The sequence below is a fragment of the Heteronotia binoei genome, chromosome 4 (genome assembly GCF_032191835.1).
Source record: "Heteronotia binoei isolate CCM8104 ecotype False Entrance Well chromosome 4, APGP_CSIRO_Hbin_v1, whole genome shotgun sequence".
Taxonomy (NCBI): domain Eukaryota; kingdom Metazoa; phylum Chordata; class Lepidosauria; order Squamata; family Gekkonidae; genus Heteronotia; species Heteronotia binoei.
In genome coordinates, this window is record NC_083226.1 from 157926991 (window position 1) to 157941698 (window position 14708).

Below are 14708 nucleotides of genomic sequence, written 5' to 3' on the forward strand. Positions count from 1 at the left end.
CTCACGAGGAGTTTGAACGATGGAGCCTAGAAGCAAGTTTTTTTTGGGGGGGGGGGGGTAAGAAAGAAAGAGCGCAATACAATGTAGAGGTTCCAGAGCTCTGCTCCTGTGAGTGCCTGCCCAAAATGACATCTCCGGCCTTCTATGATCAGTTAAGACTAGAAATAAGGCTAGAAAGAACATCCAGAACAAAATACCTTATTGGTTCATTTTCACTGGTTGCAAGCTTGTTAACCTGCAGGGAGCAACATGTTGAAAGTCCCAATATTTAGGGCAAAATTCCAGAAGAATTAACTGATTGTCCATGAAAGCTTTGTGCTTTCTGTGCATATTTGTGTGAACCATCTGCACAGTATTTTAGATTGTGTAGTATCTGTACCAAATGCCTAATAAAGGTTCTGATGAAATGAACTGAAACGAATGTTCGTAAAACCTAAGCTCCACCTTCTGTGGTGTTATTGTGATCAGGCCAATGAAGCAAATGCAGTCTGGTTTCCAATTCGCTTAAATGATGATGAAATCACACATTATGTGTAGTTCTGCAATTAGTTCTCTGTACATTTTTTTCCCCAATAGAATGCAGCTTCTGAGACTGTGATTTGAAATGAGAAAGTGGTTGTCTCCTCGCCCTTGTGCCGTTTTTCTGCCCAATATCTCCAACTTAAACCTCTTTTGCCTCTTCAGGAGAACAAAGTGCAATTACCCATATATTTTCCCTAGTAGGGGCAGGGGCAGCCCTGCCACTAGGCAAACTAGGCGATTGCCTAGGGCGCCGGCCTTCTGGGGGCACTGGATTGGGCACGTACCCCGATGTGACTCTGTGATGTTATTGGTGGGGGAGGGCAACAGAAGTTAGCCTTGCCTAGGGTGCCAGACAATCTAGGGGTAAAAAGAGGCTCTGGGCAGCCAGCATTATGTAGTGGTTAGAGCGTTGGGCAAGGATTTGGGAAACCTGGGTTTGAATCTCTGCTACTCTATGAAGCTGCTGGCTGCCCTTAAGCCAGTCATCCGTCATCCTAGCCTACCTTGCAGAGCTGTTAAGGAATGGAGAAGAAGATAATAATGTACACCGCCCTGAGCTGCTTGGAAGAAAGGTGGCCTGAAAATGGACTAAATGAATAGATTTTGGTGGGGAAAGCACAAGGAGAAATAATATGAACATATGAAGCTGCCTTCTACTGAATCAGACTCTCGGTCCATCAAAGTCAGTATTGTCTTCTCAGACTGGCAGCGGCTCTCCAGGGTCTCAAGTTGAGGTTTTTCACACCAATTTGCCTGGACCCTTTTTTGGAGATGCCAGGGATTGAACCTGGGACCTTCTGCTTACCAAGCAGATGCTCTACCACTGAGCTGCCGTCCCTCCCCAAATTAAATAGCTGCTCTCCCTGTCACAAGCTGAATGTGAGTCAGAAGCATGATGCTTGCCAGTCGAAAAACAGCAGTGCATTCAACAATGAATTGTATCCCCTTTTTGCCATGCCCTCCATCTAATGACCTCATGACCTGCTATTATCAACAGCAATGCAACCAGAAGAGGAGAATGCTAGCATCACGGGCTTTGTTTAGTAGCATTTCTAGTTATCGTAACCAACGACTCATGTAACAGGCTGCTCACAATGATAATCGCATTGATTTATATCCAGCATTTTGTGAGTCAGGACCTCATCTATTGTGCCAAACAAAATGCAGACACTTTTAGAAACAGCTTTTTAAAATCTTTCCACCAACTCTCTTCCAAAGAGAACAAACGCAAAACCAAATATTATTGGTCGCTAATGTTGCTGTTTGCTTGTGACAAAATCACAGGGCTTTGTTGCTTGTGACTTTTCCAACAAGGGCGCTTGTTACAATAATTGCGTGTTTTTGAATAGGGCCATAATGATCAGGAATCTGTTACTCAGTTTGCCAAGGTTTTTTTTCGATTCTGCCATGTGTTACTGGCTTATTCCAATGTAGGGAATTATTATTCCGCATCTGAACACAATATATAGTTTGTCTTTTTTAAAAATGAGAGGAGTGCACAGGATGAAAGTGATACCTCTAACTAGCCCGTGTACCAAACTATGCTCCAAGAACAAAAGGAACTGGCACAGAAGGGGGAAAGTTTGGTTGAAGTCAGAGTGTATACAGAGCATGCAGAGGCATTTGTGTTGCTTCTGTGTATCCTCAAAAAGACAAGAGTCTGTGTGACTATGAATCAGACCTGTACAGTGTTTCCTTCGTGAGTCCAAAATCACTCTGGGGAAATTCAATTCAAATGTGTTACTCATAAGGACAGTGGCTGGTTATGTCAAACTACTTAAACATGGGTACGGGCCTGTAGACAGTTTAGCAAATGGACTTCTCAATACCAATGCAGCTGCCCTGGAGAAAGTGTGAATTGGTGTCTGAAAAACAGCAGGGTTGTCCAGTGCTGCAGTGTATCCCATCATTTAGATGGATAACTTTTCACAGTTGAGTTGTGTTTCTAGCAGTAGAGGACGGGAAAGGAACAATGTGTTAACTTAAGGTTGCCAATCCCCAGGTGGGGGCAGGGGATCCCGCGGTTTGGAGGCCCTTCCCATTCATCAGGGTCATCAGAAAGAGTGGGGGGGGGGAGGGAAATGTCTGCTGGTCACTCCATTATTCCCTATGATGACCAATTCCCATAGGGTATAATGAAGAATTGATTTGCAGGTATCTGGGGCTTGGGGGCTGTTTTTTTGAGGCAGAGGCACCAAATTTGCAGCATAGCATCCAGTGCCTCTCCTAAAAACACCTTCCAAGTTTCAAATGGATTGGACCAGGGGGTTCAATTCTATGAGCCCCAAAAGAAGGTGCCATTATCCTTCATTATTTCCAACGGAGGGAAGACATTTAAAAGGTGTGTGGTCCCTTTAAATGTGATAGCCAGAACTCCCTTCGGAGTTCAATTGTGCTTGTCACAACCTTGATCCTGGCTCCACCCCCGAAGGCTCCTGGGCTCCACCCCCAAAGCCCTCAGATATTTCTTGAATTGGACTTGCCAACCCTATGTTAATGGAAAGAAGCAAGACTGCAAGGTAGAGTTGCCAGGCCAAGCCTACTTGTGTTGGCACTGTAATGTTGATGACTTTTTAATGCCTAGGGTGGAATACTTAAGGTGTATAGGGGAAAAAATGGAAGAATGGAGTGAATTTTTAAATCAAACTGAGGTCATCAAGTTCAATGAATTCAGTGTTCTGAATCCATCAGAAATTAGGCACATGTGCACTTCAGTGTCAGTAATATTTCAGAATTTAAATTTCTGATTCCCTCCTTATTTAAACTTTATGTGTTAAAACCAAAAACTCAGACACACAAAAGAAGAAAACCTATGAGTAAGAGACAAAGATGATTGCAAATAATAAAAAACATGTTATTGACATGACAGTTCTACAGCTAGTGATAATCTTTACAGGTTAAAGCAAAAGATGCTCCCTAATTTTCTCAGTTTCTGCAAAATAACGACCCTTTTTTCCCCTAAATAACATTTGTTAAAACCCACCAGCAAATCCCAAAATTAAATCCCAAAATTGTACCAGAATCTTTATATCACAAAACAGATATTGAAGCCGCCCTGAGCCCGTCAGGGGGCGGCAGGATACAAATATAATAAAATAAATAAAAATAAACACTGTGTCATACGCATAATTTCCCCATGCATACACTGCTGCTGATTTCTGTGAATATGAGGGTGGGTATCTACCATCTAAACACATCAGTGGCATTATTTGGAAATTCGGTTTTGTAATAGCCTTTCTCAGAGGAGGCAATGTACGTTTGGCAAAATATTCCTGCAATGGTTTGGTTCAGGTTAAACAGCAAACCTCACTTTAAGATGCAAAATGTTTATTTATTTTTTTATCTGTTGGTTTTCTGAGCCATTTTAAGCAATGTACATTAGCTGTAGCAAATGCATAACGCCAGGTATTTTGAAGTTTAAGGGGGCCAGCTGTTATTGAGCCAAGATTTCTAAAATTGGAAGTACTATGAGTGCTAACACAAGTTCCATGTTTCTCATTTAACTGATTAAATGTTCCATAATAGAACTCCACTGTGCAGCTAAAACATGTGCTCCCCAAGTGTGGTGTCCAGTTAAAAGAATACAGAGAAAGACAGATCATAAATGAGTCCATCAATCAGTCATGTGACTTGGCTCCTTACTGCATGGGGCCCATAGCACTTTTTTCTTTAGGTGCACCACAAACAAGGATTGGCCAGCCAGGAAAGCGCGTGACCTCAGGTGATGAAAGCTCTTTTAATCTCAAGGCTTTTGATCTAATCACAGAAAAGACATTTGCGCTGGCATGAACCGTCCATGTGAAACCTTAGGCTTGTCGCATCTCTCTGGAATGTGTCAACCTCACCGGAGCTGCAATATCAATGAAGACTCTGGCTTACCTTTGGCATTCACGATCGCCCATGAGCTTGGACACAGGTAGGGTTGAATGCAAATGTCAGAAGCCTTGGCATACATAAGGATCATAGCGGCCAAATTCAAATGTTGCAACAAGCCAACGCTCTTACAGCTTGTTCCCATGCTCACCTGCTCCTCTCTCTCCTCCAACCTCCTACCCTCCATGTGGAGAATGGTTGAAGGCTTTGAGGGATGAGGAATATTGAATCAAGTTCCAGTTCCCCATGCAGAGGTCTGTGCAAACCGGAATCTGTGTCTGTGTACAAACCAGCAGTCTGCATTTCTGTTTAATCCCAGTTGAAAGCCCTGGTTTCTGAGGAGGACACAAAGTCAGAGTTCTCCAAGACATTCAGACATCATGGTGAACTGGAATTTAATTCAAGGCTTTCTGAATCTGGAAGCTTTTCATCATACTTTGCATTTAAGGCAAGGAGTACATGAGGGGAGCACATTAGCATAGTACCTAGCTGTGTCCGTGATCATCATGTACAAACCTCTGTTTGCTGTGATGTCTTAATGGAGCACTAACTTCAGTTGAAACATATGCAATAATACTTTGCTGTTTGGGGAGGAGACTGGACTAGATGTTGCTGCAGTGGCAAAAGAGGACTTAAGAATGGGATGTTAAGTCAGTGTAATGCAGAAAACCCTTAAATGCAAATGGTCACATATATTTAAAGTTGTCTGTTTTAATAAAGTTTAGAAGCTGGTTTACTTCTTATAGAGTAATTAATTAGAAAGAATGCTGTTTGTTTCGGTTTCCCTCCCCTTATCTCTGTAAAAAAAAAGAACTAATGGGTTTGTTTAAAAAAATGACAATGAAAAATACAGAAACAGATGCAGTTTTTTAAGTTCAAAGAAAGATGCATTAATTATTCCAGTTAATTGTATCCGCACCCAGTCTTCATCTGAATCTCTTGAAGCTTTGACTGTCAATGTTGACAGAGATCACATTCTTCTGAGATTCTCCATATAGCTCCTCAGTGTGGTGTAGTGGTTAAGAGGGGCAAGCTCTAACATAGAGGACTGGGTTTGATTCTTCACTCCTCCTTCGCGTGAAGCCAGCTGGGTGACCTCGGGCTGGACACAGCAGAACCCTCTCAGCCCCACCTACCTCACAAGGTAGAGGAAGGTAGACGAAGGGAAGGCAATTGTAAACCACTTTGAGTCTCCTTAAGGTAGAGAAAAGCAGGGTATAAAAGCCTTAGAATTCTTCTGCCTAGCTGTATTTTTCTCAAATTTGAAATATTCAGAAAGTCTCCTGTATGATTTTTGTTTCTAATTATCCTTTATCTCCCTCCCCCTTAAATGTCATTTTGAAGAGAAAGCCCTGTGGTATTTGTTCCTTATTAAGTGTTACCTTGAACTGAGTTGCATCCTTCTGAATTCATTGACGTCAAAGGTCTCACAAGAACATAAGAGAAGCCATGTTGGATCAGGCCAACGGCCCATCCAGTCCAACACTCAGTGTCACACAGTGGCAAAAAATTTAATATATACACACACACTGTGGCTAATAGCCACTGATGGACCTGTGCTCCATATTTTTATCTAAACCCCTCTTGAAGGTGGCTATACTTGTGACCGCCACCACCTCCTGTGGCAGTGAATTCCACATGTTAATCACCCTTTGGGTGAAGAAGTACTTCCTTTTATCCGTTTTAACCTGTCTGCTCAGCAATTTCATCGAATGCCCATGAGTTCTTGTATTGTGAGAAAGGGAGAAAAGTACTTCTTTCTCTACTTTCTCAGAAGGGTGTAACTGTTTAGGAAGGCACTGTGAAAACCTTAGTTCATAACTTTTTTTTCCCAGTTATCAATTGAAATATATTGCTCTTATATTGTCCATCCAAGCCAAAAAGATTCTTTGCATTAACAAATAACTAAAAGCAACCCCTACAGATTTTCTATAGTACCTTTGGCTATTTGTAATAGGACATTCTCCTTTTTTGTAAGTTATAAATTGTGCCTGCTTTCTTATCTCCTAGTTTTGGTATCCAGCATGATGGCAAGGAGAATGATTGTGAGTCCGTGGGAAGACACCCGTACATCATGTCCCGGCAGCTACAGTATGACCCCTCTCCGCTCACTTGGTCACGATGCAGCAGGGAATACATCACCCGGTTCCTTGAGTAAGTAAAGATGACAGTTCTGCAACAGGGACAAAGGGCCACTTTAGAAGAATATTTTTTTCCTTCTTTCCTTCGATGACCTTTCAGTGCCTTAGAAGGACATAACCAGTGATTTCCAAGCAGAGCAAAACAGATAGCAGAAACTGATACATTGTGTGTTTGCTATTCCAAAGATTCAGTCGAGTTATTTTGCTAGCAAATTGATGTGGTTGTGGAGCAACTGAAGAATGAATGCCAGGGTCGCCTGGTCTTCAGCCAGCAAAATAGAAATAATAATGCTGGAGTAGTGGCTGGGTGTGGTGTCACATCTAGGGAAACTTCGAAGACCCAGAAATGATGTCGCATAGCTCGAGGAATCACTGGAAGCACCATGGCTTTACCACAGAGTTTCTGGTGATTCCTAGTGAGATGATGTCACTTCCATTTTTCCAGGAAGTGATGTTGTGGTGCGTATGCTGCCCCCCTCTCCCTACCCCCAAGCTAGCTCATGCTGGTTGCCAAACATAGCCCGACATCCCTAAATTGAATGCAAAGCTGTGGAAATAAACTCCTATAAAAGCCCTGGAACAGTATTGTAGTTTGTTACTGCTACATGATTGAGATGGTTGTTGAGTGCATTTTGTAGTCCACTGGAATTGAGACATGGCTACAAAGCTGATGAAAGTTCTTAGGCCACTCCTCATATGGCCCCAGTAATTTTCTGGCTTCTGTTCCTTTTTGATTCACTGATCCTGGTTTTTATAGCTCCTTCCTGAGCAATAAGTGTCAACTGTCAGTGTCAGGGTGTCCCAGATCACAGCTCTTAAAGAACCCCAACTGCTCTTTACCTGCTATGGTACTGAAGGAGACCTAAGTGTTTGGGGTTAATGATGTATATAAGATGGAATTGCCTTAAGGAAGACAGGTTTATCACATTGCCTTTAATATACATGTGGAATGAGATGGCATAGGAATATAAGAACCTTCATGAATTTGTCTGATTCCTTTTTAAAACCATTTAAGATGGTGATTATTACCATGTCCGGCAGCAGCAAGTTCCCTAAATTAATTGTTGGTTGGGTGCAGAACTACGTTTTCTCACCCACCCATCTCAAGTCTATTGCCAACCAATTTCTTTGGGTGACCTTGAGGGAGTCCGAAGTCTTGTGCAGGGGGAGGGAATTCATGAAATCAATTCTGCAGGAGGAGGGAACTGGACCTGTCTTCAGAACTTTCAGGGATCTGAATTAGGGAATCCCAGAGGAAGTATGGGGATGTCTACATATCAGAAAAAGCCTATGTAATACCTTCATTAAAACCAACCAATATAATACGTAACGAAAAAGGGCGGAAGATGTTTCAGGCCATGGCCTTTAGGCCTTTTGTCTGCATCTTGTGCAGGTTGTCTTTCAGATCTGAATAGATGAAGCCAGGGCTTTCTTTGTAGCAGGAAGTCCTTTGCATATTAGGCCACAAACCCCTGATGTAGCCAATCCTCCTGGAGCTTACAGTAGGCCCTGGAATAAGAGCCCTGTAAGCTCTTGGAGGATTGGCTACATCAGGGGTGTGTGGCCTAAGATGCAAAGGAGTTCCTGCTACAAAAAAAAGCCCTGGATGGAGCGTTGGGTGGAGCTGATTGCAGGTTGTGCCACTGCTTTTTATATTAACCATTGGCGCCTACAACTGTACTTTCTTCTTCTGAGAAACCAACTTTGGTGGTTCTTCTGGGGACTTCTGCCCGACACCATCATCTGACCATCGTCCTTCCAGGTTTTTCCTGACTGTTTTCCTTTGTACCCTTAGAAGCTTGTTGATTCATGAATCCTGAGCAGCAGAAGATACTTTTTTCTTATTTTTTTAGATACAAGAGTTAGAACGATATATTATAAGGACTATGGTGCTTATAATATATAGTTCCCAACCTATTATTCTGGGGGGGAAAACGCTGTCTTCTCTTGAAGCAAAGTGTGCCCTTATCCTTTGACTTCCTCCTCCTATGCCATGCACTTCAAAGCATTAATTGTCGTCATTCACTGAATCATCTTCGTTGCTTGATAATCTTTTGGAAAACGGAACGATCAAAACAGGATATCGTGTTCAAGCTGGTGCCTGACCAGCGCTGAATAGAACACTGATTTCACCTCCTACACACAGTCGCATGAAGTACGCCTGTGAAAACAGCCTAATATAACCAATCACTGACAGTCTGTCCTGTAGGTCATCCATCCTCTGCTCTACCCATTTTCCTGTTGTCCTGTCTTCCCACGGTCGGCATGTGGTGTGGGGGAAGCGACTGGTAATTCTGACTTCCCTTGAAGCGGGGTGAGGCTGCTCCATTAGCTTCGCTCACAAGTTGCAAAGTGAACATTTCAAACAGATTCAGCCGAATATGTCACAAACTGTGAACAATGATTCCTGTGTGTCGCCCTCAGCCGAGGATGGGGCTTCTGTCTGGATGACGTCCCCAAGAAGAAAGACCTGAAGCCGCCGTTCATTGCGCCTGGTGTGATCTATGATGTGCAGCACCAGTGCCAGTTGCAGTATGGACCCAATGCAACATTCTGTGATCAAGTCGATGTAAGTCCAGTGCTCATTCACTCCTCTCTACCATTTTGTATTTAGTGACAGTGAAATTTTGCTTTTGCACTCAAATGTGCAGTTTAATTTGTACTGAACTCCTTTTTTGGAGGTTTTTAAACAGAGGCTAGATGGCCATCTGACATCAATGCTGATTCTGTGAACTTTAGGCAGATCATGAACCCTGTTTTGCATAGATTTTGACCAAAGCTGCTGCTTGCCCAGGCCTTCCAGCAGAAGAGAAAGGCCAGGCCTGGAAACCTGCTATTGCCCTCTTGCAAGGAAGGATCTTTTCATGTGTTTTCTGCTGAATTACAGGAGAGGGAGTGGCTGTGGGTCAGTGGTAGAGCATCTGCTTGGCATGCAGAAGGCCCCAGGTTCAAACCCTGGCATCTCCAGTTAATAGGATCAGGTGATGTGAAAGACCTCTGCCTGAGACCTTGGAGAGCCACTGCCAATCTGAGTTTATCCTCCCTCACAGACAGTCCTCAGCCCTGCCTTGATGGACTGATAGTCCGATGCAGTATAAGGCAGCTTCAGGGGTGTGTTCATGAGGGGCTATTAGGGCCAAAATGAGTCCAGGCCCAGTGCAAAGGAGCTGAAAGTGTGATCAGATCTTAACCCAAATCCACTCTGACCCAGCAAAACGTTTTCTGGTAGGGGAGGGCGGGGAGTCAGAGAGAAAGCAAGGCAGTAGGTCCTTGACTGCAGAAGCAATGTTTGTTGGGCTCACACCAAGGAAATTAAAAGGCACGTTCACTGTATTCCATTCAAGGCCAAACTATATTTTACCTTTGTCATGTGTTCCCTATACCCACCCAAGAGCTGCTATGGGGAACTGCTTTTAAAACTAAGGAGAGTGGCCCGGGTGTGGTGGGGGGGAGGTGACTGGGAGGAAGGGTTCCCGCAGCCATTTTTTCACATGAAAACTGTGCTTGGGAGAGTTATTTCACTGATTTTGCAGCTCTTCATGTATTGTCAGTGCACACTCACCTCCATGCTTATGCCTTTAGGCAAAACAAAAGAAAGATCAACTAATAATAAGAAACAAAAAACTCTCAGCTCCGCTGGGTGCAGGCCAGCATTTCATGTTGGTTTTAAAAGGAAACATACATTCAAGCATGGCTAAAACAAAAAGCATAAATCCAATAGGCATTAATTCAAAACTCTTCATAGTTTCTTATAGGGCTAAAATGAGGGCTTTTTGTAGCAAGAACTCCTTTGCATATTAGGCCACACACCCCTGATGTAGCCAGTCCTCCAAGAGTTTACAGGACTCTTCTTACAGGGTAAGGTTGCCAAGTCCAACCCCAGAAATATCTGGGGACTTTGGGGGTGGAGCCAGGAGACTTTGGGGGTGGAGCCAGGAGACACTGGGGTGGAAGGGGGAAACGGCGCCCGGGAGCGTGGCGAGCCGCCCCGCAGCTGCCGCCTCTTCTCCGCTCGCTGTGGCTGCTCCTCCGAGATGGGCTCAGCCTGAGCCCATCTCGGAGGAGCAGCCACAGCGAGCAGAGAAGAGGCAGCAGCGGCACAGTGGCCTCACCCGCTCCGCCTCTGGGGTGGAAGCAGAGGGGGGGTGGAGGCGGGCCGGGGGCGTGGCGAGTCGCAAGTCCGAGTCCTAGAAGGGCCCGGATTCGCGGCTTGCCATGCTCCTGGCCTGCCTTGCCCTCCCCTTCTCTGGTTTTGCCTGCTCTTCCGAGATGGGCTCAGCCTGGGTCCATCTCGGAGAAGCAGCTGCAGTGGGTGGGGAGGGGGCGGCAGCAGCGCAGCGCCCAGGATCGGGTGGCTCGCCATGCTCCCCGGCGCCGTTTCCCCCCTCCCCCCGCTTCCGTTTTTTGGGGGAGCGGGGGAAGAGGGTGAAAACCCTGGGGTCCCCCGCCAGGGCGGGAGGGTTGGGAAGCCTATTACAGGGCCTAGTGTAAGCTCAGGGGTGTGTGGCCTAATATGCAAAGGAGTTCCTGCTATAAAAAAAGCCACCTCTGGCTAAAATTTTCTAGCTTCTACACATCAACATTTCACTCCATTCAAATTTGCTGAATAGGGGAATTGTCCCTCCTGCAGACAATTTTTTCAGGTCTTTCATCTATCTTATGTTTTTCCTTCTCCCCAAACAGTGTTCTCACCACCAGAATGTTCTACCTCCCCAGGCATTGAAATGATTTTTTCTTCACCCCTATAAAGCATTTTCCTCTTCGTCCAAATAATTTAGAATCCTCTTGCTATCCTTACTGTTGCCTTGAGCCTGCAGAGGAAGATAATATTGTCCATGGGTTTCCTGGATCAATGGAAGATAAGATTTGAGACTATATTTGCTTCTCATTGCCTTCCTGTGATGCTGAACTTCAACACTGGTGCTGCCAATATTATCTTTCATCATGCTTGTAAAGAACGGCTGGCTGACTTCCTCTTTAAAGGGCAGGGCGCCCTTAGTCTCTGGGCAGCAGCACAGTAGGTCAGAATGAATCAGCGTTACAGCCTACATCAGGGTGGTGAAACTTGCTGAATGTAAGAGCCACATAGAATAAACATCAGCTTTTGAGAGCCAAAAGACCTGAAAAAAACTGTCTGCAGACATATAGGATCTCTGAGAGCATGAACTTCAGATCTTTGAGAGCCGGAAGGAAGGAAGGAAGGAAGGAAGGAAGGAAGGAAGGAAGGAAGGAAGGAAGGAAGGAAGGAAAGAAAGAAAGAAAGAAAAGCTGGGGGTGGGAAGCAGGAAAGAGAGGTGGAAAGAAGCAACTTTCACTTTAAACACATTATCCAAGCCGCTGGCTTGGCTTGGAGAAGTGATTTATAGAGAGAAATGTTTTTTTCCAAGCTGGCCAGTGGGAAGTGGGGGTTTTGAGAGCCGCACAATACGTGTGAAAGAGCCACATGTGACTCCTGAGCCGGTCTGGTCACCCCTGGGCTACATGGACGGAGGAGACAAACAAATTACGGGAGTAGTGGAAAGGGGGATGAGTGAGCGAGTAGAAGAAGACCGAGTGGTGGGTGGGAGGTCAGAGGACAGGGGTGGGATGCGAGCACTTGTATGGGAAGCACAAGGGGCAAATGGGAAGCCAGAAGGCACACTCATGGAGAAAGGTACACTCACGTTGAACAAGGGTACCAAATTATTAATGGAGAAGTCTGCTGTGCACATGACCGCCTCTTCTGCCTACTGATCACACTACTGCTAGCTGTTTTTCATCATGTTCTTCATTCTGCCAGCAATGTACATAGTTAACTTGAGCCTTTGATTAAGTTGCTTTTGATTGAAAAGGAACTGTGAAACCTCATAAGTTTGATAATACACAACAGATTTCAATCAGAATGGTAAGTGTTATGTATGTGAAGCATACCTGGACATGTTGGGTGTAAGCTCCTCCCTGGCTTATTGGAGCTATAGGACTGACCTTGAGGTACATCACAATAGATTGAGAAGATCCTAGGATCTGCCAATGAGGATGCATATTCTAATGATGAATCCAAAAAGGGCACAATCACAGATGAGTTTCTGCTTCTTGGGGGCTGGGTTTCTCCTGCCCCCAACTGCAGGGGTGGAATGAATTCTAGCAGGAGCTCCTTTGCATATTAGGCCACACCCCCTGATGTAGCCAACCCTCCAGGAGCTCACAAGGCTCTTTTTTGTAAGCTCTTGGAGGATTGGCTACATCAGGGGTATGTGGCCTAACATGCAAAGGAGCTCCAGTTAGAATTCCACCCCTGCCCAACTGTATATATTTCCACGGCAGTTTGTAGTCACTTAGTAGAGATGCTGAATCTCTAATAAAGAGCTTTATTCACTATGCAAGAGCCTCCCCATGCACTGAACCTAGTATTTAATGGTAAACCTAAGATCCCACGAATATATTTTTTACTGAATCTCCACTGGGAAAAAGATAAATCTTTGGATGGGCCTAATATTGGTCACAAAATGTCGAAATATTGCAACTCAGTGCATTTTTGTAAAAGCTGCTGCAACTCAGCCATATTTCATCAGATTTTTCTGAGTGTGGCCTGGATGCTGCCACTCATCCAGATTTGATTCTGATCAGACAAATCGACTTGACTTTACGGCAAACAGAATCTTTCAAGTTGTAGGAGGTTATATAATATTGAAAAACAGGCCTTGAAAACGACTCCTTCTGATCTCATTGCAGTTCCAGTGTGTTACAGGCAGACATCTTTTGGGAAATGCAGCCAAGGAAGGACAATTTACCTGCCAAAGATCTTCAAGAGAAATTTCCATATGAATCAGTTTATTGTAATTTGGCAGGCAGACTAAACTGAATGCTGATGATCACCTTGGTAGCCTGGTTGCTGCCAACTGCTGTTCCTCGAGGTGGGGGATGAAGTGCCCCATAGACGATTGTCTAAGGCAGGAGGAGTCTGCATTGCCTTTATTTCAGATACTCAGGAGAAGAAGTACTAATGGTAGTGTGGGGACAGGTGAGCAAGCAGAGCAAAAAGGCATTTTGCAGGTGAATGTTTGAGATTAAAGTGATGCGTTTGTACCACTGCAAGGCTTTATTCCCCAACGGGAGGAAAAGGACGTGGGAACTGGGCTGCTGGTTGCAGCTGGAAGTGGAGGGACTAGTTAGCCAATAGGAGGATCAATGTCATATATTGGCCTGCTGTGGACATACGCATTTTTAAAGAAGCATCCAGCACTGTGAACCCATGTACAACTCTCTTTCTGTTTTACCTGTATGCACTATTATTGTTAATAGTGCTTACCATATCACTGGCTTTAGCACAGGGGTGGTCAAAAGGTGGCTTGGGAGCTGCATGTGGCTCTTTGACACATTGGCTGAGAACAGACAGGCATTTAAAACTGCCCGGGAGGCAGGAGGCAGGCAGACCAAAAAAGTGCATCCGCACGCACACATTTGCCTCCTGTCCCCGACCCACCCCCCTCCCACCCCCGGCTTGCCGGGAACCAGTTCAAAAAAGCACCACTTTCAAAGTAGTGCCATTTCATCTCGAAGGCTGGGAAGCGCATGGAGAGTGCCAGGGGAGCTGTGGGCAGGTTGCATGAGCATTCCAGACACTCCCCGGGCACCCACAGCCTGCCCCCTTTCTGAGTGCTGTCCGGAAGCTCTGAGGTGCTCTATTTCTGACTGGCTGTCTTTGGGGCGGCTTCAAGTCACCCCGAACCGGCCGTCTGCTATCAGCCATTGTGTAGCTCTCAAAGCCCCCACTGCTTTGTTGGCTGACTTGGAAATGGCATTTCTCTCTTTAAATCACTTCTTCAAGCCAAGCCAGCCAGTGGCTTGGAGAATGCATTTAAAGTTGCTTTCTTTCCACCTCTCCCTCCTCCTTCCCTCCCCCAGCTATTTTCCTCCCTCTCAAACATCTGGCATTTATTCTAAGTGGCTCTTATGTTAAGCAAGTTTGGACACCCCTGTTCTAACAGGTTTCTAAACAGTCTGTATAAAAAGATTGCTTGGTCAAAACAATAAAGTCTTTTTAATTGGAAAGATAAAAAGAACCATTTTCTAATTATCTGCCTTTGTTGTTCTACCACATGTCACATTTCATCAGTGTTGTAACTGTGACAGGATGTCTTTTGTCTCCATTCTGACACTTGCTTGATTTGTAAAGCTTTTGATAACTAATGA

The 14708-nt window shown here is 44.8% G+C and overlaps 1 protein-coding gene across 1 annotated transcript in view; it reads left to right on the forward strand.

Annotated features, from left to right (window-relative positions):
- Positions 1–14708, forward strand: part of ADAMTS12 (ADAM metallopeptidase with thrombospondin type 1 motif 12) — a 247400-nt gene that overhangs the window by 156544 nt on the left and 76148 nt on the right. Inside the window, exons 7-9 of the mRNA XM_060236596.1 lie at positions 4289–4438; positions 6406–6549; positions 8961–9105. Of these exons, the coding sequence (XP_060092579.1) occupies positions 4289–4438; positions 6406–6549; positions 8961–9105 (439 nt within the window). The remainder of the gene's footprint in view (positions 1–4288; positions 4439–6405; positions 6550–8960; positions 9106–14708) is intronic.